This window comes from Barbatula barbatula, assembly GCF_947034865.1.
Source record: "Barbatula barbatula genome assembly, chromosome: 21".
NCBI classification, from domain to species: Eukaryota; Metazoa; Chordata; class Actinopteri; order Cypriniformes; family Nemacheilidae; genus Barbatula; species Barbatula barbatula.
This window is the reverse complement of record NC_136784.1, coordinates 15,206,472-15,230,218: the sequence shown is the minus strand read 5'-3', so window position 1 is coordinate 15,230,218 and position 23,747 is coordinate 15,206,472. Positions and strand designations below refer to the sequence as shown.

The 23,747-nt window shown below is 39.6% G+C and overlaps 2 protein-coding genes across 3 annotated transcripts; one reads left to right on the top strand and one right to left on the bottom strand.

The window, feature by feature from the left end:
* Nucleotides 1-7,998: 7,998 nt before the first annotated feature.
* On the bottom strand, nucleotides 7,999-20,588 carry ube2ql1 (ubiquitin conjugating enzyme E2 QL1). Of its 2 annotated transcripts, none has more exons than XM_079484081.1 (3): nucleotides 20,245-20,588; nucleotides 19,226-20,048; nucleotides 7,999-11,137 (listed from the first exon to the last, which is right to left on the bottom strand). In XM_079484081.1, exons 2-3 carry the CDS (start codon nucleotides 19,928-19,930, stop codon nucleotides 11,006-11,008), a joined length of 837 nt encoding a protein of 278 aa, XP_079340207.1. In that variant the 5' UTR covers nucleotides 19,931-20,048; nucleotides 20,245-20,588; the 3' UTR covers nucleotides 7,999-11,005. The 2 variants fall into 2 exon arrangements, with proteins under 2 accessions (XP_079340207.1, XP_079340208.1); XM_079484082.1 differs by having other exon boundaries at nucleotides 8,011-11,137; nucleotides 19,226-20,043; nucleotides 20,245-20,254.
* On the top strand, nucleotides 19,932-23,046 carry med10 (mediator complex subunit 10). Its single transcript, XM_079484084.1, has 4 exons — nucleotides 19,932-21,378; nucleotides 21,548-21,631; nucleotides 21,880-21,982; nucleotides 22,280-23,046. Exons 1-4 carry the CDS (start codon nucleotides 21,257-21,259, stop codon nucleotides 22,373-22,375), a joined length of 405 nt encoding a protein of 134 aa, XP_079340210.1. The 5' UTR covers nucleotides 19,932-21,256; the 3' UTR covers nucleotides 22,376-23,046.
* The last annotated feature ends 701 nt before the right edge of the window (nucleotides 23,047-23,747 follow it).

Below are 23,747 nucleotides of genomic sequence, written 5' to 3'. Positions count from 1 at the left end.
GAGGGTATGTGAAACAGAGTAACCTGCCTGTACTGTTAAAATGTACTGTACACATGTGTTTTATTGCTTTTATTATTGATTAAAATAGAATTTTTAATAGATCTACCTTACATCATCTTTAAAACGGAAGGCTGTTGTTTATAATCCCATAGCGTTCCATTTCTCAGTGCTTCTGCTTGATTGAACTCATGCAACTCAGAGCAAAGTCATCTGGGATTATTCACCATCCTGATGCTGGGAGATTATTTGCTTGATATAACCATCCCAGATTATCCTGACCTGTATTACCCTGGATTATTTTCATCACAACAACCTTAATGTGGATGTTTCTCCACATTACATCTGTCGTGAACGTGGAGGGTGGACGTGGTGGAAGAACCCAAGTGCAGGCAGACACGGGGATGAAGGGCGTTAACACAATACTTTAATAATCACACAAGAACAAAAACACCCACGATGGGGAAAAACACTGACCAAACTAAAATCCAAAACTGAAAACAAAGACTTCCCACAAGGGGGGCAAAAAGAAACAACAAGGAATAACACTAAGAACTATACAAACAGGGTACAAGAACATGAACTTTACCAGGGAACATGGCAGGAAACACGTACAGAACGAGCACAAGACAAAAGACAAGAGGGCATTAAATAGGGAGACTAACAAAGGAGATAACGAAGGGCAGGTGTGGGTAATGAGACACAGGAGGAAAGCTACACTAGGAACGAGAGGGGCGGGGCCAAATGACGAGACTGTAGAGAACACATTATGTCCTGATTGACAACAATATGTTTCCCTCCACATAAAACACGTGGGTCTATCATGATTCTCCCCCTAGACCAGAAAATCAAGACAAGAGTAGGCAGAATCATGACAACATCAATTAATTTCCTATGGTAAAGATTATTTGGATTGGCAGCTCAATATGTTTGTGCATGCGTGCACATTTGTACTGTGCTTCTAGCTCCGCCCTGAATATGATGTCATCCTCCACCCTTCCTCTCCTCTCTGCCCTTTTCCTTCCGAAATTGGAGCATTTCATAAATCATGGTGAATCTTGGAATCACCTTGAGAAAAATCTCCTGAATGGTATGACAGCAACTCATTTTTTACTGTCCTCATCTCGGCTAAGGAATTATATATATATATATATATATATATATATATATATATATATACAGTATATACACAAAGATACAATGTGTCAACGATTTCCTACTGAGTTTTCAAAAAGGCTCTAAAAATACTTTTTCACCCACATGCACTGTGCTATAAAACATTAATAGTCCACCACAATCTGCTACACTGGCGTTGATGCAACAGTCTTGAAATATTCGCATGGCTGCTAGCCGGTTGGCTCAGAGAGATCGCTGAGAAAAAAGGGGTAGAGGAGAGGAGAGAGAGAGAGAGAGAGAGAGAGAGAGAGAGAGAGAGAGAGGGAGCACTTACATACTACGCCAGCCACAGTCCGATACATGAGCACAGGTTTAGACACGCGTCTCTATGTCCAACATCAACGGCCAGTCTCCTCTCTCATTGCAGTGCATTTGGACATTAGCGCCCATCCTTTGCTGCCCTACTGTCTATCTTTCTATCAATCCACAGTCTTACACAATCGGAGAGCAAAACCTGCCATGCGTGTATCAATATGAGATGTAAAAGGGTGAAAAATGCCTTCAGTCTGATTGAATGAGTGACATTTAATGGCTTTATAGTGCATATACTTACAATAAAGGTAAAGCTAATAAATGACACTTTATATTTACACATTTGGCGGACGCTTTTATCCAAAGCGGCTCACATTACATTATTAGTTTAATTTAACCAGAACTGGAAATTTACAAAGTTTTTGGTGGCTATTTCACCATCCTGAACTAATTGTAGTTTGTTTATTGAAGATGCAGAACAACCCGTAAGTAGCGCATTACAGTAGTCAAGTCTTAAGGTCACAAATGCATGAATAAGCTTCTCTGCGTCAGCAACACATGAATATTTTGTAATTTGGCAACATTTCTAAGGTGGAAAAAAGGCTGTTTTTGTGAAATTACAGGTTGTTGTCTAATATAACGCATAGATCTTTAACTGTATTTGTTGGAGTAACAATACATCCTTCAACTTGCAGGTTATAATCCAAAATAATATTTCTGTTTATTAGAATTTAAAAGAAGGAAATTACAAGTCATCCAATGTTTTATATGTTCGATGCACTCTGCTTATTTGGATAGCTGGGAGGAATCATCTGGTCTTGATGAGATATATAGCTGGGTATCATCTGCATAGCAGTGGAAGCCAATTCCATGTTTTTTAATAATAATGTTTCCAAGGGGCAGCAGTTATATGGAGAAAAGCAAGGGTCCTAGAACCGATCCATGAGGTAACACATAATTTACTTCCGTTAGATTTGATAATTTCTCATTCAAATGGACAAATTGATGTCTGCCTAAACCATTGTAAGGCCTGTCCCTCAATACCGGTATAATTGTGCAAGCGATCTAGAAGTATGTTATGGTCTACAGTATCAAACGCAGCACTAACGTCAAGCAGGACTAGGAGTGAGATGTTACCTTTATCTGATGCTATAAGCATGTCGTTTGTAATTTTAACGAGCGCAGTTTGAGTACTATGATGCGGTCTAAAGTCGGACTGAAATTTTTCGTGTATGTCATTATTTTGTAAGAAAGGACATAACTGAGTTGACACTACTTTTTCTAGCATTTTAGACAGGTATGGGAGATTTGAAATCGGTCTATAGTTTCCTAGTTCATTGGGGTCTAAGTTTGGTTTCTTGATAAGAGGTTTAATGACGGCCATCCTAAAGGGTCCTGGGACATGGCCTAGATTAATTGACGAGTTGATAATGTTATAAATAGGCTAAATTGCAATGGATAGTAACTCTTTTAATAATTTAGTTGTTATGGGGTCTAATACGCAAGTTGTAGGTTTAGATGTTGCAATACATTTAATTAATTTGCCAATGTTGTTTGGTTTTTCAACATTCTTCAAAATATCATCTTTTGTGTTCTGCAGAATAAATAAAGTCGTACAGGTTTGGAATGACATACCTTTTTAGGTGTGTATATATATATATATATATATATATATATACACAGTATATACGATATATAGTACTGATGCAGTATCGCAATGCTAAAGCTTCTAAATACTGGCGATTGCGCTCTATTTTTTAAACAATAGTATCGTAATATCGTAAGTAATGTTGCACATGTGCATTAACGTTCATTTGAACACATTCATCTGCCTTTTTGTGGTGTTTCTCTTCTAAATTAATCCTTTGAATAAAACCGGGTTGGACGAGATGATGATTCAATGAGTCATTCATCAAGACATTTGCTTTGTTATTGAATAAAGGTGCGTCCAAATGGAATATATCCCCTTCGAAGGGCCCTTCGGAGTGAAAACAATCATGGCGGCCATATTGTAGGGTCATTCCGAACCGAAGTGCTCATAACTGGCCACTTCAAAAGGCTGTTCGGAATGAAGGATTTCAAAGGGTACAACTGATGGACACTTCGCACCTCCCAGGATTCTTTGTGTGACGGCACCTCCTTAAGGGCACACGCAGAAGGGCATTTGAAGACACTGTTGTTTGGTCCCCTTTTCAAACATTGCTGTGTGAATTCTAGATGTTGCATGTTTGAATTAGTTCCCACGTGAAAAACCTTCTAGTGTACTTTAAATACAACTTTACAAAAATTGCCAGTGTTTTAAGTCTTACCATAATAAATATTACCTATGCTACACTATTTGCTACAATTGATGCAATTACTATACACTATTGTATAGAATTACTATTATTCTACAAATATTAACAAAATGATTTAATCTAGATCTGTGTATTTGGGGAAATATTGGTTTATTTTGTAGATTTGAATTGTGAACATGGCACAGTATAGAGATACTACTTGGTACCGCGATACTTCAGCTGGTATAGTATCGTAAGATGTTTCTAGTACTGTGATAACCCTGAAATGCATTACTGTAAAAGGACACTGCATTTCTCTGCACTTGATAAATAATCGAGAGTATTTCGGTTCAGTATAGATTTCATCTTGGAGTCCAAGCCTTGAATAAATCAACAAAACAACTAACATTGAACATCGCTTCACCACCTACATTAATTTTGAATACTTTACTTTTCAATTCACTGAAATATAAATCCACATAGATGTTGTCATTAATAATTTAACATTTGGTTTACGGTCTGGCCAGTGTTTACTTGGTGGGGGTAGTCCAGATCTTCTGCTCTGTGTGATACAGAAAGATATGAAGGATTAGCTCTTGCAGGGGACGGCTGTTTAGTCCAATATGAATATGTATGAAAGCGCATAGCGATTTGAAACACTCCATGTTGCTCAGTACGTCCCGGCAACCATGACGCAGTCGTCATGGCCGAAAGGTCAGAAGGAAATCGGAACAGCAGCCTGGATGCACGACAACGCTGAAAAACAAATCAGCTCCAAGCAGCAGTATCCAAATGGAAAAACAGCCCTTCTTTTATCTCGTGCATTTGGGATTTTGTTGTTTTGGTCTTTGAAGAAGTATCCTTCAGAGGATCGCAGAATAGGGGTGGACCGGTGTTGTCAGCTGCCTATCTGCTGTTTTTCATCCAGCAGTGTTTGTTTACTGCATTTTCAAAGAGCGTTGTGGTATCTTGCCTGCATTGCATTGTGGGAGTAGATACACTCAGGGTCTTTAATGCTTCTATTCACTGCAAACAGTCGTTGTGGAAGAAATGTGTGCAGAATGCTTTTTATGTTTGTTTTGAGAAAATAAATAGATGTGATTTTCAGAAAGGACAATTTCACTTCCAAACTTGCATGACACAAAATTAGATTTTTTGAAGAAGCAGCTTTTTTGTAAAGTATTCATATTTGCACATCTACAATCAAATTTGTCTATCAGACATTGCGCTATGACAAGGTTGCCAAACATGTCTCTTCGATCACAACGTACCAAGATTGAATACGTTTATTGGAGATATATTTACCTTGCATATTCCAGTGTATTAGGTTGGTTCCAGACTCTCTCTCTCTGTCTAGTAAAAAAATAGCTCTATGATCAATTAGGTCTGCCTCGCAGACAGTGTTGTGTCTGAGACTGGCTGGCTCATGTGAGAAGAGTGTTTTGTTCGGGTGAGAAATGTGTTTGGCCCTCATGACCTGCCCACCCGTATATTGGTGTCCTTGTGAGCCCCAGGGCGGAGCAGACATGACTAGAAGGACATCCTTGCTTTATTTACACACTGTTCCTGGATCTGTCAACAGGGCACACAGTGACCCACTGGCCTGAAACTGTAGTATTCTGTTTTCTCATCTGAAACTGGAAATCGTTTTGTTTTATAACTACATTTTTGTTTTTTCTGGTGGTAGCCGGGGTGTTGCTAGGGTGTTTTGGGTGGTGCTAATGGTGCCATTTTAATATAATGTAACTTCTTCTGAAAGTACAGTTCTGTTCAAAATAAAAGCAGTTAAACATCACTAAGCGGACCAGTCACTGTTTTTGGTAGAAATTATATTTAGTAGAGTAATAGAAAACCAACAGACCCAACAGTAATAACATGAATGCTGCTAATTCTGTACAATTGAATCATTTATTGAAAAGGACCTGTTCCTTATTTAAGGACGAAGGCAGCAAATGCTGTACTGTGCATTTCTCTCAGAAAATCTGAGTAAAATGGGTCGTTCCAGACATTGTTAAGAAGAACAGTGTACTTTGATAATAAAATTGATTAGAGAGGGAAAAACATATAAAAGAAGTGCACAAAATAATAGACTGCTCAGCTAAAATGAAAGCAAATGCTTTAAAATGTCAACCAAACCCAGAAAGAAAACAGAAACTACCATTTGAATGGATCTAAGGATAGCCAAAATGGCAAAGATAATGATCAGCTCCAGGGTGATCATAGAAAGTCTGATGTTACCTGTGAGAACTGTAACAATTAGAAGATGCCCATGTGAAGCCAAGCTATCGGCAAGAAGCCCCCGCAAAGTCCCATTGTTGTAAAAACAACATGTGCTGAAGAGGTTACAATTTGCCAAATAACACATACTGGCCTAAAGAGAAATGGCGCAATATTTTGTGGACTGATGAAAGCAAGATTTTTCTTTTTTGGGTCTGGGGTCCCAGACAGTTTGTCATACGACCCCCAAACACTGAGTTCAAGCCACAGTACACTGTGAAGAAAGTGAAGAATAGTGGCACAAGCATCATGATATGGGGATGTTTCTCATTTTATGGAGTTGGGCCTATTTATCAGATTCCGGGATCATGGATCAGTTTCAGTACATTAAAATACTTAAAGCGGTCTTGTTGCCTTATGCCGAAGATGAAATGCCATTTAAATGGGTGTTTCAACAACGACCCCAAACACACCAGTAAGCGAGCAGCATTTTGGTTCCAACCCAACAAGATTAACGTTATGAGGTGTTCAGCCCAATCCCCAGACCCTAATCCAATAGAAAACTTGTGTGGTGACATCAAAAACACTGTTTCTGAGGCAAAACCAAGAAATGAAAAGGAATTGTGGTCTGTAGTGCAATCGTCCTGGGCTGGAATACCTGCCAGAAGTTTGTAAACTCAGATTTTCAGATACCGTGGCTATACAACTAAATATTAGTTCAGTTATTCACAAGAACTCTTAATTTATCATTTTATACAGTAAATGTTTGACTTTGAAAAGAAAAATGCAGACACTGCTATTTTTTGAACAGCCTTACATTCCTTTTTTTCGCTTTCTGTAGAGTAATAACAAACTTTACACTTTTTTCTTCATGTTTCGATTTAGAAATGAATGTGCCATGTTCTCAATGCATTTGTGTTTTGAAATAAAAGTTATAATAATGATTTTGAGCTTTACTCACTTTTCACTTTTTTATACACACTGCTATTATTTTGAACACAAGTGTTATAGCAATGGGGTAGGATCAATAGCAATAATGATGTAAGCAATATTAGTTTTGTCTCAAACCCCATTCCAAACATTTTGAGTCATCCCCAGTATAAATAAGAACATGTTTAACGTAGACAAAGTTATGTTGTTTTCTCTCCCTGAGGCTCTTCAGCAAGCTTTTATAACATCATAACCATTATCTAGATGCCAATGCCACGTCTAACAGCTTCTTCAATGGATGAGTTTGCAAAAAGAGGCAAGCCAGAAAAACAGTCCAGAACACTGTGTACTGGACAGATTCACAATGATGGTCTAATGCATTGGCAGAGGCAAGAGCATCCCACAATGCAACAGCAGATTAGGACAATATGCATAAAACCAAATGCTAAAATGTAACACGTGAATCATCTCAGCAGCAAGTGATAAAAATGTTCTTGTTAAAGAGATGAAAAATACAAATATTTTTAAGTAGGTACATGAAGCACATGTGACTTCCGTAACAAACGTGTTACAGCAACATAAATGCATATATTCTTATTTTTATAATTGTTTATGCATACTTAAAGTAGACTATTTATTGTATATGTTTTAATCTCATTTGAATTTAAAATATGACATAAAAAAACAAAACAGTATTATCAGCCAAAAAAATAACAAGAAGCCCCACCGCAAACCTGACGTCACCTGGGCATAAAACAAACAAATTCATACATTAGCCACCTCGTGAAATAGTTACGGATTACCATGAGACTGAATTAGGAAACACATTAGTATAGTGGGGCTACAGCAGATGATTTTTTTTAATTCTGTCATGATTACCAACAATCTTCAAAATACCTTTTGGTGTTCAGCTAAAGAAAGACATTAATAAGCAAGCAGACAAATTATATTTCTTTTCTATGTGAACTATCCCTTGACTTAGGAAATGTGCATATGGTAATAATGAGGGAAACTGTATATTACATTAAGCACTTTCTCCTGAGAAGATATTATTCTTCGCCAGCATGGGTGATTTGATACCGTCCACCCCACTGGACAGAACAGCAGTCTGTGTTGCTGTAGAGAAACACAGAAGGAAGACACACACAAAATCGTTCTGCAGGGTGGAATCAACCTACAGCTTTTATTGCACATTCCTGTTTGGTTTTGCTCTCACCACATCCTGGCATGATGTTTATGCAGTGCAGAAACACATTGTCCCGTAGTTTCACCTTTTACCCCATGAAAGCCTGAGGTCACTACATATACCAGACTCCTTTCCATTCAGGTACATATATTATATTTTTAATTTATTTTCTTTCTCTTTTATCATCAGTGACAATGCCTGCAACATGCTTCAAAATCGTCATTTTGGCAAACTACAAATAAATTAAAACACATTCATAAAACACAATTTGACATTTCAGGACAGTAATAAAGTAACCTCGGACGAACAGAAAGAAAATACAAAGAAGCATATTCTGCGCTTTTTCGTTACTTTCATTTTTTTGGTGAAAAACCAAAGAAAAAGAAAACAAGTTAGCTAGCTAACAATCACAGACCACATGCAGATATAATACAACAGACTCGTCTCACTCATTTGGACGATTTACTCTGTTACTTTGTTTCTGCGAACTACAGATCTAAACTATATCACAAAATGATGCTCTTTAAACCTCAAAACATCCAATTTCGAGATATTTTTGACTGGTTATATTAATAAGTTCTTGGTATAGTATCTCCTCTCGCTAAATAGGAAAACACACAACCACTTCTCAATAATGTCCAAACAGACTCTGGGGAAGACCAAACGCTCTTCATTAGTGATACGAGATACCGTCTGCAACCAGACACCGAACTTTGCAAGAAGCCACCACATCTAGCGTGTTGCATTTGCGGCAATAACACAAACACACGATTTCCTGGTTTGTGATGACCGGAATAAAACCAGACTGCCTTTTAAGCACTATTTTTTCGGATTTGACAACCTTTTTATCGTAAACGCATAAACAGCTAATAAGCACTCGGCCTAATTTCAGTTTTGACTGTCTTTCCTTTAGGACCCCCACAGATGCTATTTTATATTGTATATATGAGCATCTTCCTGTTTTATAATTCGAATACCATATATTTATTAGCAGCGTCTTGTCACATAGGTTGAAAGAAACGTCACTCCGTCACTCAAACACAACAGCTACACAGAAAAGCACACGAGGAAATGGTGACAAAGAACTTTAAGCTTTTGGCACGAGCTGTTTAGTGTCTGGAGCTGACCTTCAAAATATCCCACGTAACTGCATGAAACTTGAACACATCTTATTTATTAAAGTTCAAAACAATCAATTTGTAGAAACATTTTATTGTCTACGTCGTTCCAAAAGGAGATGCTAACGCTATTATTTAGCTTGACATCCCCAGCCCCTATTCGCTTTCATTATACAGTCGTCAGTAGTTTTAAATGTATTTTTTTGTGTTATATCGAAGACGCCATGAGGGTGAGTAAACAATAAGATGTTCTTCATTGTTGTTTCAACTATTCCTTTAACACACCTGTTATGTTAAAACATGATCTTCCCTCTCGATCTATCCTATCATTTTTATAGTATGGAAAGCACCATAGGTGGAGTCTAAAATCAACAGAGCTCTCAAGATGCAGTCCTGAGCTGTTCCAGATTCACGCTGACATTTGAAGGAGAAGTCAATAAACAACAAGGCGTCAGGCTGCGGCTCTCGGAACATCAGTCAGGTGACTAAATGGGCCGCCGTCATTCCTCAAGGCTGCCGAACAAAGAACCCCCCTCGTTTCGCTCTCGCGCTTTCTCTGTTTGTCTTCTTCTGGCTTTTATCAACAGTGTGCACCAGGTACGCACTGACCCGCTCGATGCAACGTATATGAGATCTTTTCATGGTTTGTCTGCCATTTCGTGACCACTGTTTTACTCTAGGTGTTGTTTGAACGCACAACAGGACTCATGCAAAGTCGGAGAAAGGTTTGAAAAATCATCCCAGAATTCGATATATGAGCCAAAATAGTATTAAAGTAAATCAATACGTTTGTGTGGATGTTTGGTAGGTTTTGGCGCTCAGGCCGTCAGCTGTGACATTCAGCCTGCCAAGTTACAGTGATGTCCTTATGCTGGCGCTAACAAAGAGCTCAGTCCGCTCATTTTCGTCTTTGTTTCGAAGTTTAGTGCCCCACGGGGACGAATAAAAGATTTCATATTAACCCCATGTGCAAACATCACCATGCATGTCACATGCTAACCGTGACTCTCTCGCCAGTACATGAATATCCCATTGGGACGTCGACATTCGCCATCTGGTATCTAAATCGTCAGAATTAAGAGCTTTTGGTCTTCTCCGAAAACAAATAATAGATTGACCAACAGAGGCAGATCACTACCACATTTTTTTTATCTTGGACCTCTGCGTAAGCAACAACAGTAGTTATTTCTCCATTGGAAATCAATGACCATCTACGCAACACAGTGATGTCTACGTTTTGCCACACGCATAGAGTAATAGAGAGAAAGAGAAGAGCACAGCTCTACATAAATTACAATCATCATGTTGCATCCAACCGTGAAAAACAACACAGCCAAAGAGGAGGAAACGAGAACAACGGAACCTCGAATGTACTGTAATGATCTGCCTATCTATTAACAAAGTCATTTGCATGTAAATGGGGGCAAGTCTGACGCTGTTCAGTGCAACGCATTGTCAGCTATTAAAGGAAAAAAGATGGCCGGGATGGGGAAGAGGAAAGAGAGGGAAACATACAGACAAGTAGACAGTATGGTTGTGGAATTGGCGCACATTTCAGTTTGCTTGGAGCGTCGTTCTTAATTACAAATTCCTCAGATGCGTGTAGCCATAATGATGCCCGCTAATGAGTAATTGTGATGTCACAGCCAGCAATTGTGATGTCACAGCCAGTGTCCATGGCACCTTGATGAAGTGTGAAGAACGGTCGAGGCGACGGGACTGCGAATGTTCCGAGATGTGCGAGATATGACGCGATAGCATTTGTTTTGTTCTCGTGGTTAAGTTTGATGATGAAGAAAGAAGATAACCCAACTAAAAAAAGCCATGTCAGGATCGCGAGGAAGGTGCTGACATCAGCCGTCAGACACGGGTGGGGAAACCCAGCCGTACTTCTCGTGGGTCTTCACAAGGCTCTTGAAGGTGGCCTCGGCTTCCTTGCGACTAAACGCCTTCTTAGACTTGCCTGCTTTCCTGCAGATGCGGCCCTGAGGAGAAAACACAACATTTGCAGTTGGGATTTAGCTTTAAAGAGACTAATAATTGAATAATTGAGTGAGAAAACATGAAAAATGTCAAGTATTAATGTTAAACAAATACATTACATAGCAAACATCTAATAAAATAGGTACATGCATTTCACAGAAGCTGAACATTTATATTAATAATGTTATTGGAACATCTTTGAAAGGTATTTAGAGATTTGTTTGAGGCATTTAGTTACCAGTAAACAAGCACATCTGCTGTATATTAGGCATGGGCCGCTTACTGGTTACAAGGTATAACACAGTTTCGAAAACTCACCATTTTAAAATCCCAATACCTTTCCCAAAGCATGAGATTTGTCTCATCAAAGACGTAAAGTGTCGGAATCCATCAGGTTCTGTGCTATTTTTTGTTTACGTTTAATTTGTTGTTTGCTCATCTGCATTTCATTTATTAACATTTATATATCCACTGATTTAACCTGAAATACTGTACATGTTTACGATTGTTCCAAATATTTTTGTTGCTTAAAAATACAAAAAAAATTGTTAAATTGGAAAAAGCAGGTCTTTTACCCAGGCATTTAAAAAAACACATTTTAAAGCTGCCATTTTGCTCAAAACTATCATATCATCAAAATCTCATACCAGCCCATGCCTACTGTAGCTCATCTGTTTCGGCCTTAGTATGTAATATTCTTTTTTCCAATTACATATTTAATATATAATATAATAATGATTTAATATTCAGTATCAGGTTTGACGGGCTTAAGTGTCATACAAATGAAAGTTGTGATTTGTTTGACATGTCAGATGGACTCTTTCTGTGTAAACGTGCAATTCTTCTATAACGTTGTAGAATGGACCAGAATATATTTCTGCTGCCAGTCAATAGACTGTCTCTGCAATACTAAATATTAACAAATTAAATGATATAAGCGATGTTCTGGTCACGGGCGAATAAAGACTTGGGGATACATTTCAAAGTCTTAATAACATATTAGCAATTCATAACATTTTGTTCAACCTGAACGGTTCTCAGCTATGCAATGTTATCCGCTACAGAAGTGTCCATCACTGCTATTCTTTACTTCTTAAATGTACGAGGATTACAAATCGAGGCATGAAGTGTGTGGGAGTGTGACACTTATTTACCTGTTTTCCTCAGTTCTTTTCATATATATTACATAACGGACATGCAGTACTTGCAAATAACTGCACGATTGTAGCACTGCATAATAATGATTGTGGTGTGAAATAATGCTGGTAGGATGCACCAGTTTCAATGGTTTCTCAATTTCCAATTTCAAAGCTGACTGCTCTGAGCTTTGAAGACACAGTGAATCAAGAAGCTGTGCTTTACAAAACCTCAGGCTGAATTATTTAAACAAGCTTTAGCTGCATAGGGTTCATCCTTTTTACTGGTAAGACACATTCGTAACAAAAGTGATGCAATGGTGCATTCACAGTAAAAAGATCTAGTTCTACTATATTATATTTTTTCCACTGAGGTATCCTTATGAAGCATAACAAGGGATTTTCAAGGAACGTCTTTGTGAATGTATCAAGATTTGACAATGTATCTCCCTTTTGTCAAAAGAACCAGTGATCATAGACTCCTTCAAAGGTTAAGAAACAACCCTGCTTAGATAAAGTCAACGTAAAATACATTTACATCTGTGATGTGAAGTTTCTTTGAGCAGAACTGGAAATTCTGGAAGTGCAAAAATGCAAAGCTTATCAATACGGAAAATGCATTGGGGAAAGTGGGCCGTCCTTTCCAGAATGTCACATGAAAAGAAAAGTCATTTTAAGTCATTACATAAATAATTACAAAGGCAAGACCACATATTAAAGACATAAAAAGAGAAAATGTGGATTTAATGTTGACTTGCATTTGATCAGTATAAGAGTAAAATAATAAACACATAAACCTAATGCTGCACGGTGCACACAGAAATCTAGTGCCTCACACACAGTGTTGAATCAAGGTGTTAAGATAAGCCATGTCTCTGACTCACCAACCTCTAAAGCTTCATCTACGCTCTGCCAATGCGCTAAGGACAAGAGAAAGCACTTTTGGCCTAGCATGCTCAAAATGGCAGCCAAACAACCAGGCATGACCTAACAGACGCCTTCACAATGGGAAAGAGGTTTCTAACCCAAAGTGAGACAGTAAGATGCAGTATGCCACTGTAGTGAATAACCAAAAAAGAGACTGAATATGGTCTTAGAACATACAATAAATGTGCATATTTAATGTCACTGTACGTAATTTATCTAAAAACTTATATTTATTTACTAATGATTACTTGCCTCATTTTTACATGAAATCACAAAATGCACTGTTTGTTGCCATTAAAGGTACAGTTCACCAAAAAAGAATGTAACCAACCTGTTTTTGGCCACCATTGACTACCATAGTAGGAAAAATTACAATAGTGATTACCTGAATTCTTCAAAACAGAACAAAGGAATGTATAAAGCCTTTTCCAACTATGCTAGTCAATGGTGGCCAAGAACTGTTTGGTTACAAGGATTCTCCCAAATATCTTTCTCTGTGTTCATTCAGAACAAAAATAAAATGTATACAGATTTGGAAAAACTTTAGGGTGAGTAAATGATGACTGTTCCCTTTAAATAAAAGTGGATGGTAAATTATACGGACACGTATGCATTTGGGAGATGCATTTATCCAAAATGACACAAATTTTCAGTTGGTTTTCCATGGGATCTGAACCTATTGCCATTGCTTTACCAGTTGATCTACAGGAGCAGAATTTACACTTTAAACCTCTGAATTTCTAAACAAGTAGTCCATATGACTCATATATCTTTAGGCTAAAAATGTATAATCATATTAAGTCGAAGGCAATCATCTCCTTTGCAATAGTGCTCAATGTAAATGATCCCTGCTAATATTCTGTTTACACTCTTGGTTCCTAGTTTTAAATTCTTATTTTTATTTAGAATCTTTTTATCTACATTTCTATTTCTATAAGGATTTCAGTTTTTTATTATGCCTTTTATTTACTATTCTGTACTTTAATATTACCTCGCATCTAATATGTTTATTACTTTCTTATGTCTCAGAAAAGCTGTCCAGACATACATTTTACTGAGAATTGCATCCCGTGTATAAAACAAATTGAATAATGTAATATACTATTCGTGGTTGCACATTTTCCAATTTTTCAAAATAACCATTTCAAAATTAAGTATAGTAGGCTGTTCTGATTCATCTAAAAGTTAGCAGGTTGTGTCATCGTGCTCCAGTCAAGGAGCTTCCTTCTATTACACAGAGTAATACAATTCGTGTTCTTGAGTATGATCATAAAAGGTACTGAAGAAGAGAACACAAACGTATCCCAGAATGACATTCTCTTTATTAAGAAGTTGAAGGAAGGCATTCAAATAAATGAAAATGCCATTACCTTTTCTTTGACAACCGTTCACTGAACGACCTAAACATGACAGTCCTGCTGCTCAGGAGGCCCACACCTCCTCGACATCAGGACTGTCATCCTCAGGTCATTCAAGAAGGAAACATACTGTTGTCATAAAACACAGTGGGATGAATGAGTATCATGCTTCGTCTGAGAGTGGAGCAGAGGATGTGATAAGCAATGCCTTCTGTAAGAAATGTGTGTTGTGTAGCCTGGGGAGGAAAATAAGCTGTCCAGTATCCTGGACAAAGAAAGGAAATGGTACTGTTATGTGTGCAGTCCCGAGCCATTGGTGGAACTGGTATTGGCATGCGACTTGGTTCTGGACAACTTGGAACAGGCTCAAAAACCAAGCTCAGTTCGAGGGTAATCACGAAGTGCCCTTTATAAAGAAGCCAGGAGGAAGACTGGTGCCCTCTGCAGACTTTTACCAATGAATGCAAGTTTGTAGATGTGACTTCAGTTCTGAACCACTCTTTCAAGGCAATCGTTCCAAGTGGATCAGGGGAGGAAGAAAGGCGAATTGGGAAGCTGAGGATGTTTCGTGCTGTCTTGGATGATCTACAAGTAGCCAACATTGCATTACAGGAAGCCGTGGACCATGAGCTGACCGGAGTAAAACATTGCAGCGGTGTTGCTATAGAAACTAATAAGCCAAAAGGGTAGGCAAAACGGAGAAAGTCAATGCCGTCACAGAACTATGCTCTCACTAAAGAGCTAGTGGTCAAACTAGTCTGCACAGGAACTATCAGCTCCACCTCTCTTTCCATCCCTCCATCAGCTGAAAGAGAGAGAGCAGCATAACAGATGGAGAACTGGAGAAATGTGTGGCAGAGGGGGATGACATTAGGGTTGAATCGAGGTAACGATTGAGGAAGAAGAGGTGGAGACTTACTGTGGTATGCTAAAGAGTGCGACAATCAGGGTTACAATGAAGGCGACAGTGCAGGAGACAAGACTGACACAAAAAGTTTGTTTTCATTAGCAGAAGACAATTAACGCTCCCCATGCGTGAAAACCATGCAGCACCATCTGCGCACCACTGTGAGCCCAGCGGCTGAGCATGCTGGTCTAGCTGAAGATGATTCGGATGAGGTGCCTGAAGTGCTTCTTCAGACTGCTGCTGCCATGGGAACAGTGAGGAGGAGGGTCTAGTGGGTAGCAGCGAGGACAGGGATGAGGTAAACCAACAAGTCAGGAAGCAGCGACTCTTTGTTCTGGTGAAAACCACGCCTCCAGACAGAAGCTCTAGTAAGCGAAATGAGAAAGGTAGATCATCATCGTCATCTTCGAGGAGGGCCTCTGAGGACCAGGGGTCGGTGGCCAGAATGACCAGGGGAAGAGCTCGCAAAGTTGCCAGGATGATAGAACAAGGTGGGAGTTCCTCAACTTAAGATGGGGGACAGGAATTGGAGAGCGGACGAAGCAGTGACTTGGACGATCAGAGGATCAAAACGCTGGCAGGGGGCTTCGTGTTGCTTGGCACTGGATATTTTCAGCAGACTTCCAGTGATGAGATGGACATCCAGCCGGCTACTTCATTGTCTGTGGACGATGATGATTTAAAAATAGATTTAAAAACCGGAGTCCACTGGCCTGGAGTTTTGAACCCGACCCTCATTAAAAAGCACGTTGCGTACATCAACATGCACCACCGCCAGACAGGGCTTGTAACACAATATGTGTTACAAATAGAAACATGAAGCACAAATAAGATTTGACTCAACAATGCAAAGTGTTATACTGTATAATGAGTGGGATCGACTACTTTTACAAATCGTTTATACACCTGGCATTACAAACCACTATCTACTTCTGTTGTTTAGAAAAGAGCTCAAAGACATTCTACCTAGCATGTCAAACAGCAAACGATAAAAACTTTATCATTTTGGGTGAACTATCCCTTTAGGAGCAGCATCAGTTTTCTGCATCTGAAGCATTATCATATAAATGACATGCCACTGCAGGCTACGCATGAGATACACATATCTATCGCCGACCCAGCATCCACTAAGTGAGCAAACACGGGATTTAGTTTCCGATGCCCCAGGACTGAGGTCGGTCGAGTGCCAGTGCTGATGTAAGACAGCAGGGACAGCGAGACAGAAATAACTCTCTCTTGCCTCTGGCTCTATCGGTCAGACTGAGCTCTAATGGCCCTGAAGTAACAGCGTGAGCGCTATTGAGAAGAGGGTGCACAATCTCCCAGAGAAAAGCCTGTGATTTTTGGATTAAAAGGAACCAATGGAGCCTTAATTAAGCTTTATTGTGTTTACCGTCTCTCTTGGAAATCGCTTCCATCACACATGAGATCTCACACACGAGCTCTGGAGAGGAAGAGGGGAACGCATGGGGAGTCATGTCAATGTGAATACAGGTTATTCGCATAAGCATATACCCTGCAGTGTGCCAAAGGCATCGGCGGCGTTGGCTGCGCTATTTTGATGTAGCCGGCATCGAGCGGTACCCGTGTGAAGTGGCTGATGGGTAATCCTCTGAACGCAGATCAGTCAATGGCCAGGGTTGGCCATTCTGGGAGCTTACGTAACCAACATGTGCCAGATAAGGGTAAACAGCGTTGCCCTATGCACCATAGCACCACACGGATGCCTGTGCGTGATTTATTATGGCATGATTACGCCAAAATGACAAAGAGAGCGTCGGTTTTGTGTCCATACAATAGAAGTGAATGGGTACGGCCGCTGTTCAGTAACCAACATTTTTCAAAATATCATCTATTGTGTTCTGCAGGAGAAAGTAAATCATAGAGGTTTGAAATGACAAGGGGGTGAGTAAATGATGATAGAATTTTCATTTGGGGGTGAACTAACCCCTTAAGGTCCTTTCATTTACAATCATTTGGATTATTTTATATTCAATAGTCTGCGGTTGTTCAAACACTGTAGGATGATATAGTGTTTCTATTATGTTTTGGATTTACAGTAAAAAGTTAAATATATACTGGCGACTTGTATACAGAAACAGTTTACACCCCCAGAGCACAAACTTCAGTTCGTTTTTTAAATTGTCACAGCACTAATGCAGGAGACTTCATTAAAACGCTGAAATATTATTGACATTTAATGTATTAGATCCAAGGACGATAATCCATTAATGCTCTGCGGTAAAAGATGAAACATGGCCCATCGTTTCTTTTTCTCACACAATCACTGCATGTTAATTGGGGGTGTGTTGTGTCAGCAGCTAAAATGGTAATTACCCTTGAGTGCTTTGGGGTCATTGAGGAAAAATGGTTATCCAGTCACTGCGCCCTCAGGCTCATCGTGAATTTGCCATTTAAGAGCTTCTGACATGTCGAGGTAAGAGAAGCCGAATGGGCACTTTCTCTTAAATTTACAGCAGTTGATTAATGGCTGGCTTCTACGTTGGATATGGATTTGCAACCATTTTCATGATCCACGCTGGTGCCTGCAGTCATCCACAGAGCGGTACCATCTAATGAACAGCGTGATCTATCTATGTAGCCAATCTGATCACATTACAAATTAAGACTGCATGCTTCCCTATAGAGAAATCGACTAAAATAGCACCAGATTAAGGTTATTTGGCTTGAAACAATAGCAGAACCCCTTTGATGCTAAAATTGCATCAGATTAAGGTTCTTTATACTTGAAACAATAGAAGAGCCCATATGGTGCTAAAAATAGCAGAAGATTACAGATCTTTGTCTTAAAACTACTGCATCACTCATTTGGTCCTAAACATTGCATCAGAATAAGGTTTTCTGGCTTGAAACAATAGCGGGATGCCTTTGATGTCATTTCCATAAAAAACTCTAATCCCCAGGAAAATCGAATAATTCATTTTAGCGTCTTCATGGGTTTTAATGAACTATATTATAAGGAGTCTTCCTTTTTGAATTTACTATTTGAAAGGCATAAGAAAGTATTTAAAGGGACAGTTCACCCAAAAATTCTATCTTAATTTACTAAACCTCTCATAGTTCCAAATCCAAACCTGCACAAAATAAAGATACTTTAAAGAATGCCAGTATCCGTACAGATTTCAACCCCCATCGACTCCCATGGTATTTATTTTCCCTACTAGAGCGGTAAATGGGGATGAGAAGTGTTTGTTTACTGACATTCTTCCAAATATCTTTCCTTTGTGTTCAGCAAAACCAAGACATATAAACAGTTTAGAACAATTAGGGGGTTGAGTACATGGTGACAGAATTTTCATTTTTGGGTGAACAGTCCCTTTAAAGATCTGCATATAATGCAATGAGACATAATGAAATAACCATTACACTTCCTTGCAATGTTCATTGTAAGTATTGTAATAAGGAATATATTCCCTTATGAAAATGTACCATGGTTATATTATTATTGTACAAGTGTAGTAACTACTCAACGAAAAACATGGTTTCGAGAATATTCATGGTTCATTTTTGTAAAGGGAATTATACTGGCATTGCTATGCCATTCCATTCACATGCAATATGCAACATGGACGATAATAGGATACCTGGACTTAGTAGCCTATTAAATTGATGTTTTTGCACCGAGCTGCCATGTATTGCTTGGTTATTGATGGCGAAGCATCACCTGTACACAGATGCAAAAAATGGAGGACGGCGTCAAGAAAAACGACGGAGAAACCAACGCGCACGTGCCACTCTCACCTGTCCTTTGACCAGACTGGCAGCGAACTGCCTCATCACGGCCTCGACGGTGTACGCGCTCGACCAGCCGCGGGGCGTTAATAACTCCATGCAGATCGCGCCGCCGTCCAGCACGTATCCGTTCTCCAGACGCGGCGTGAGGACGCGCATGAACGGCGGCGAGAAGGGGAAATTGTCGGGGAAGGTGACATTCAGCAGTATGTACTCGGTGTTGGTCTCCTTCATGTCCTGCCACAGCGCCGAGTCCTTGTCCACCTGGTGCAGCTTGACGTTCCAGTCATAGAGGTTATCGTCCGCCAGCTCCACCGTTATAAAGTTATCACCTAGCCGCCGGATCTCCTGCAGCTCCTTCATCAGTCTCCGCGTCCGCACCTGGGTGCAGTGCTGTCGGTTCGCCGCGAGCGGGGGCATCATAGATGCGCTCGTCGATTTGCTGCCCCCCGTTTGCTGTTTCTCCTTCGCGTCCTTGCTCGGTTTGTCCTGTTTGGCGACCGCCTTGTCCTTACCGGACACGTCGAAGCGCTTGGCTTTGATTTCTGGCGTGCTGAGGATGTTGTTGGTCTCGTTGCTGGCGTTGCAGTGCTTCGTGTTGTTTTTCTGACTCCCTTTAGTCCCTTTCAGTGAGCCCTGGTGGTGATGCTTCGGGTCCTCCGTATCGCGGTCGTGCAGGCGAATGAGGCCGATTTTGCGCAAAAGAGTCGCCATTGCGTTTTTCTGCACGGAATATTTACAGTTCTCCCGATCGAGATGCGCGCAATGAAGCTCGGAAGATATGACCGCACAGCAGCCCGTCCTCAATGCATCATTTCTCCGCACGACTGCACTGAAACACAAGAGCAGTGCGATTATTTATAACGCCTTTAGTATGTTGCACAAACATTCAACACGCATATTTAAAGGTAAATGTCTGGAAATGGTCGACTCTATGCAAAACGCTCCCATATGCGACGGACACAGTGTTACTCTTTATCTCATCATTTGTAACACCAACTAATCGTGCTGTTTCTCCGCAGACTTACCCCGATGAATCGTCCGATTGCACCAAGTCGTGAAAAACATCTGATGATACCCACAGAAGTGCAAAGATGGTGTGCGCCAGTCTACTCCAATAAGTCCCTATGAAGCAAAGCCTTTGATGAAAGCGCAGCTGCTGCAATTGTAATGTTGCTCAAAATGAACCGGTCCGATAAGCTGGCACGGAGTGTGCTCGCACACACACATACAAGAATAGCAGAAGCGGAGCGCCTTGGGTCGGCTGGCATCCGCTGTACCTGTGGACGGAATGAGTAATCGAGCGTCTTGCACGCGTTAGTTTTTCTTCCCACCCGTATTTCGTAAGTCCCGCCCTAGAACCGACCCCCTCCCCCTGGCGTTCGACTGCTGCGTTATTGACTCTCCGTTTGTCCAATCACCGTTCGGCTGCATGCGCATTACTAACCAATTCTGCCAAAGGAGGCGGGGCTTATCGGGAGACGGTGGGGGATAAATAATGCGTCTTTGCGCTAATGTGCATAGGAGGAATGGGGGTCGGACTTCCGATGCATCAGCTGTGTTGTGCCAATGTGTTAATAAATCCCCCTTTACTCAGACCCTGTATTAAAAACAGCTTAGCAGAAAACGGTTAAATGTTTATTTAAAAAAGCGTTTTTGTCTGTATAAACGAACCATACATGTGTATAGTAACGTGCAATCATTTTAATTATCTGTTATATATCATATGTGTGTTGCATTTTTAGAGGAACGACATCAAATGTTTGTTTAGAGGAAACGATGTAGATCTTCCAATATTTTCGTGACGTTGTGCAACAGAGTCATTGCAGCAATCGGAAACAATTTGCAGCACAACGAAGTAGTATGTTACCAAGGTAACAGTGCGTTCTCTGACGCTATTGGTCACAATGCTGCCGTAAAGCAGGACGCTGTCATGGGAGCTACGTAACGCGAACAGATGCCCGTCTTTTGTTAATACTTTTATAATTTCATCCCGATTAACTTCATCGCATACTTAACTTTATGTAAACACAGGCCAACATGGCGGAGAAGTTTGATAATCTAGAGGAACACCTCGAGAAATTCATCGAGAACATTCGTCAACTCGGGATTATCGTCAGCGATTTTCAACCCAGTAGTCAAACGGGACTGAATCAGAAACTGTGAGTTTTCTTAAACAAGAACAGTATTCAGAAATATAACGATCGATACAAAAAATAGCAAAACTATTATTGGTTGTCCATGACGCTGCAGTGATTGTTGTTTAGCTCACTAACGGTATGGTTGAGCAAATCGGTTCGTCATTGAAAATCAGGTTATTTATTTTTGCAGGAACTTCATGATAACCGGATTACAAGACATTGAGAAATGCCGACAACAGCTTCATGATATCAATGTACCTTTGGAGGTGTTCGAGTAAGTCATTTGTAATATTTAACGCAAACAAAATCGTTACTGTCTTTTAACAGTAATGTCTATATTACTACAACGCATGCATTATTTACATATTATTCATAAATGTTCTTTAGTTTCATACTACTTCAATATTTTTTTGTATTCAGTAACCATGCAATACACAATGTTGTCATGATTGAGGACGATTAGATATCACACATTTGCATAATAATGAATTATCACTATTGATTTTTCAACCATGCCCACAGATACATTGATCAGGGCCGTAACCCTCAACTCTATACCAAGGAGTGTTTGGAGAGAGCGTTGGCTAAAAATGAACAGGTCAAAGGAAAGATCGACACCATGACGGTGAGTATTGGTCGAGCGTTTGCAATCTGAACAACCAAATGGATTTTAAGTGGTAGCAGTTTTCTTTTTTCTTTTTATAAATAATAAAGCTTTTATTTTTGAAGTAATGCTAGTCTCATGTAAGTATACCTTTAGATAAAGTAAAAAATCTGTACCTTAAACTGCCAACTGCATTTTATAAAGGTGAGTATATCAAGCTGTTTTTCAGATACTGGCAAACAGACTGTGGGCAGTGGGAATAATATATAAAAGACACACCCTCATATTGTGTTCTGTGGTTTCTTTTGTATTTTTCAGAAATTTAAAAGCCTGCTTATTTCTGAGCTGGGGAAGGTTTTCCCGGAAGAGATGGCTAAATATAAGGCTATTCATGGCGACGACCCTCCTTCGTGAAACATTTACCAGTGCCATAAAACTTCAAATACAAGATGTACATATGTTGATATTAATATAACATGTTTTTTAAGATCGAAATCATCAGTCAAATATGCAAATTTTTACAGCTTTTTCATCTTTCAATTTGCCTTTGTATTTCACAAGACGATGGTTGGAGAACTGAGGGATATTTTGAAGCATTCCACAAACAGTGAAATGCCTTTTTTGTCATGGTTTGTAATTTTCGCAGCATATTTTTATTTTCCCTTGAATAAAATGATTATTTTGTAATCATAACAAGTCTTTGGTTTATTTGAACAAATTTATACAAATGTCTCTTCACCTCCTCTTGGTTAAATTAGAGCAAGTTTCTTAAGTTACATCTGGGTTAAGTGCCACTGTCTGGTGTCGTGGTGATGGGATTGATTTGTAAGTATCCTCTTTTGGCCACATGACATCATTGCCTAAGAGTCTGGAGGATAACTGCAAACCGAATACCCAGATGACATCCTAAGGGCAGCTTTTTCCTGTGACGACATGCAGGTGTCTTGTGACAATAATGATTCTGTGTAAAGTTCTTTATTAATTCACGTCATATTGTAGTCAGAACATGAATGGCTGTTTTTCAGCAAAGAATGATTTGTTATTAGCAAGGTAATGCTTTATACTTAAATAAAGACTTGAAGTTCAAATATTTGTCTACCTTTGTCCAAGTGCTGCGGTCTGTTACTTCAAACTTTGACCATCTGCTGTATGGTTAGTAGCTGAGTTGAGAGATGAGACAATAACATAACACAAATTATATTATTAACAGACAACGGAACCATTGTTAGTGAAATACACAAAAAGGTATTGAAAGACGTCCCATTCTTCAAACAGTACTCTTTGTTTTCTTCACTTTTTTTAAATAAAGGTGCTTAAAAGGTTATTCACAGCGATGCCATGGAAGAACCATTTTGGGCTCCACAAAGAACCGTTCAGTCAAAGGATCTTTAAGGAACCATCTCTGACTTTTTTAAATAAAGTTCTTCAGATGTTAAAGGTTCATTATGGAGCCATTTAGACAAGAAAAGATCTATGGCACCGTGAAGCACCTTTGTTTTTAAGAGTCTATGGTGCCTAGCTAGCTTCTCGGAGAAGATGTAGTGGCAGTATATAGAGATACACTTGTATAGAAACCTCCTTTTCAGATACTGGGGATGTCGAAGAGGTGGCATGCATGTTCTCACATGAAGTGGGCAGCAGACAGGCTTTGTTCACCGCCTTGACATTTTTGTTACTGAACAGCGAAGATCTTGTGACTCATGAAGTGAATAATTTTCTAATCTATAGTATGACCTTCATTTCAACAAACACCTCTTTCACCTCCCTCCGCTTCGAAGTGATGATG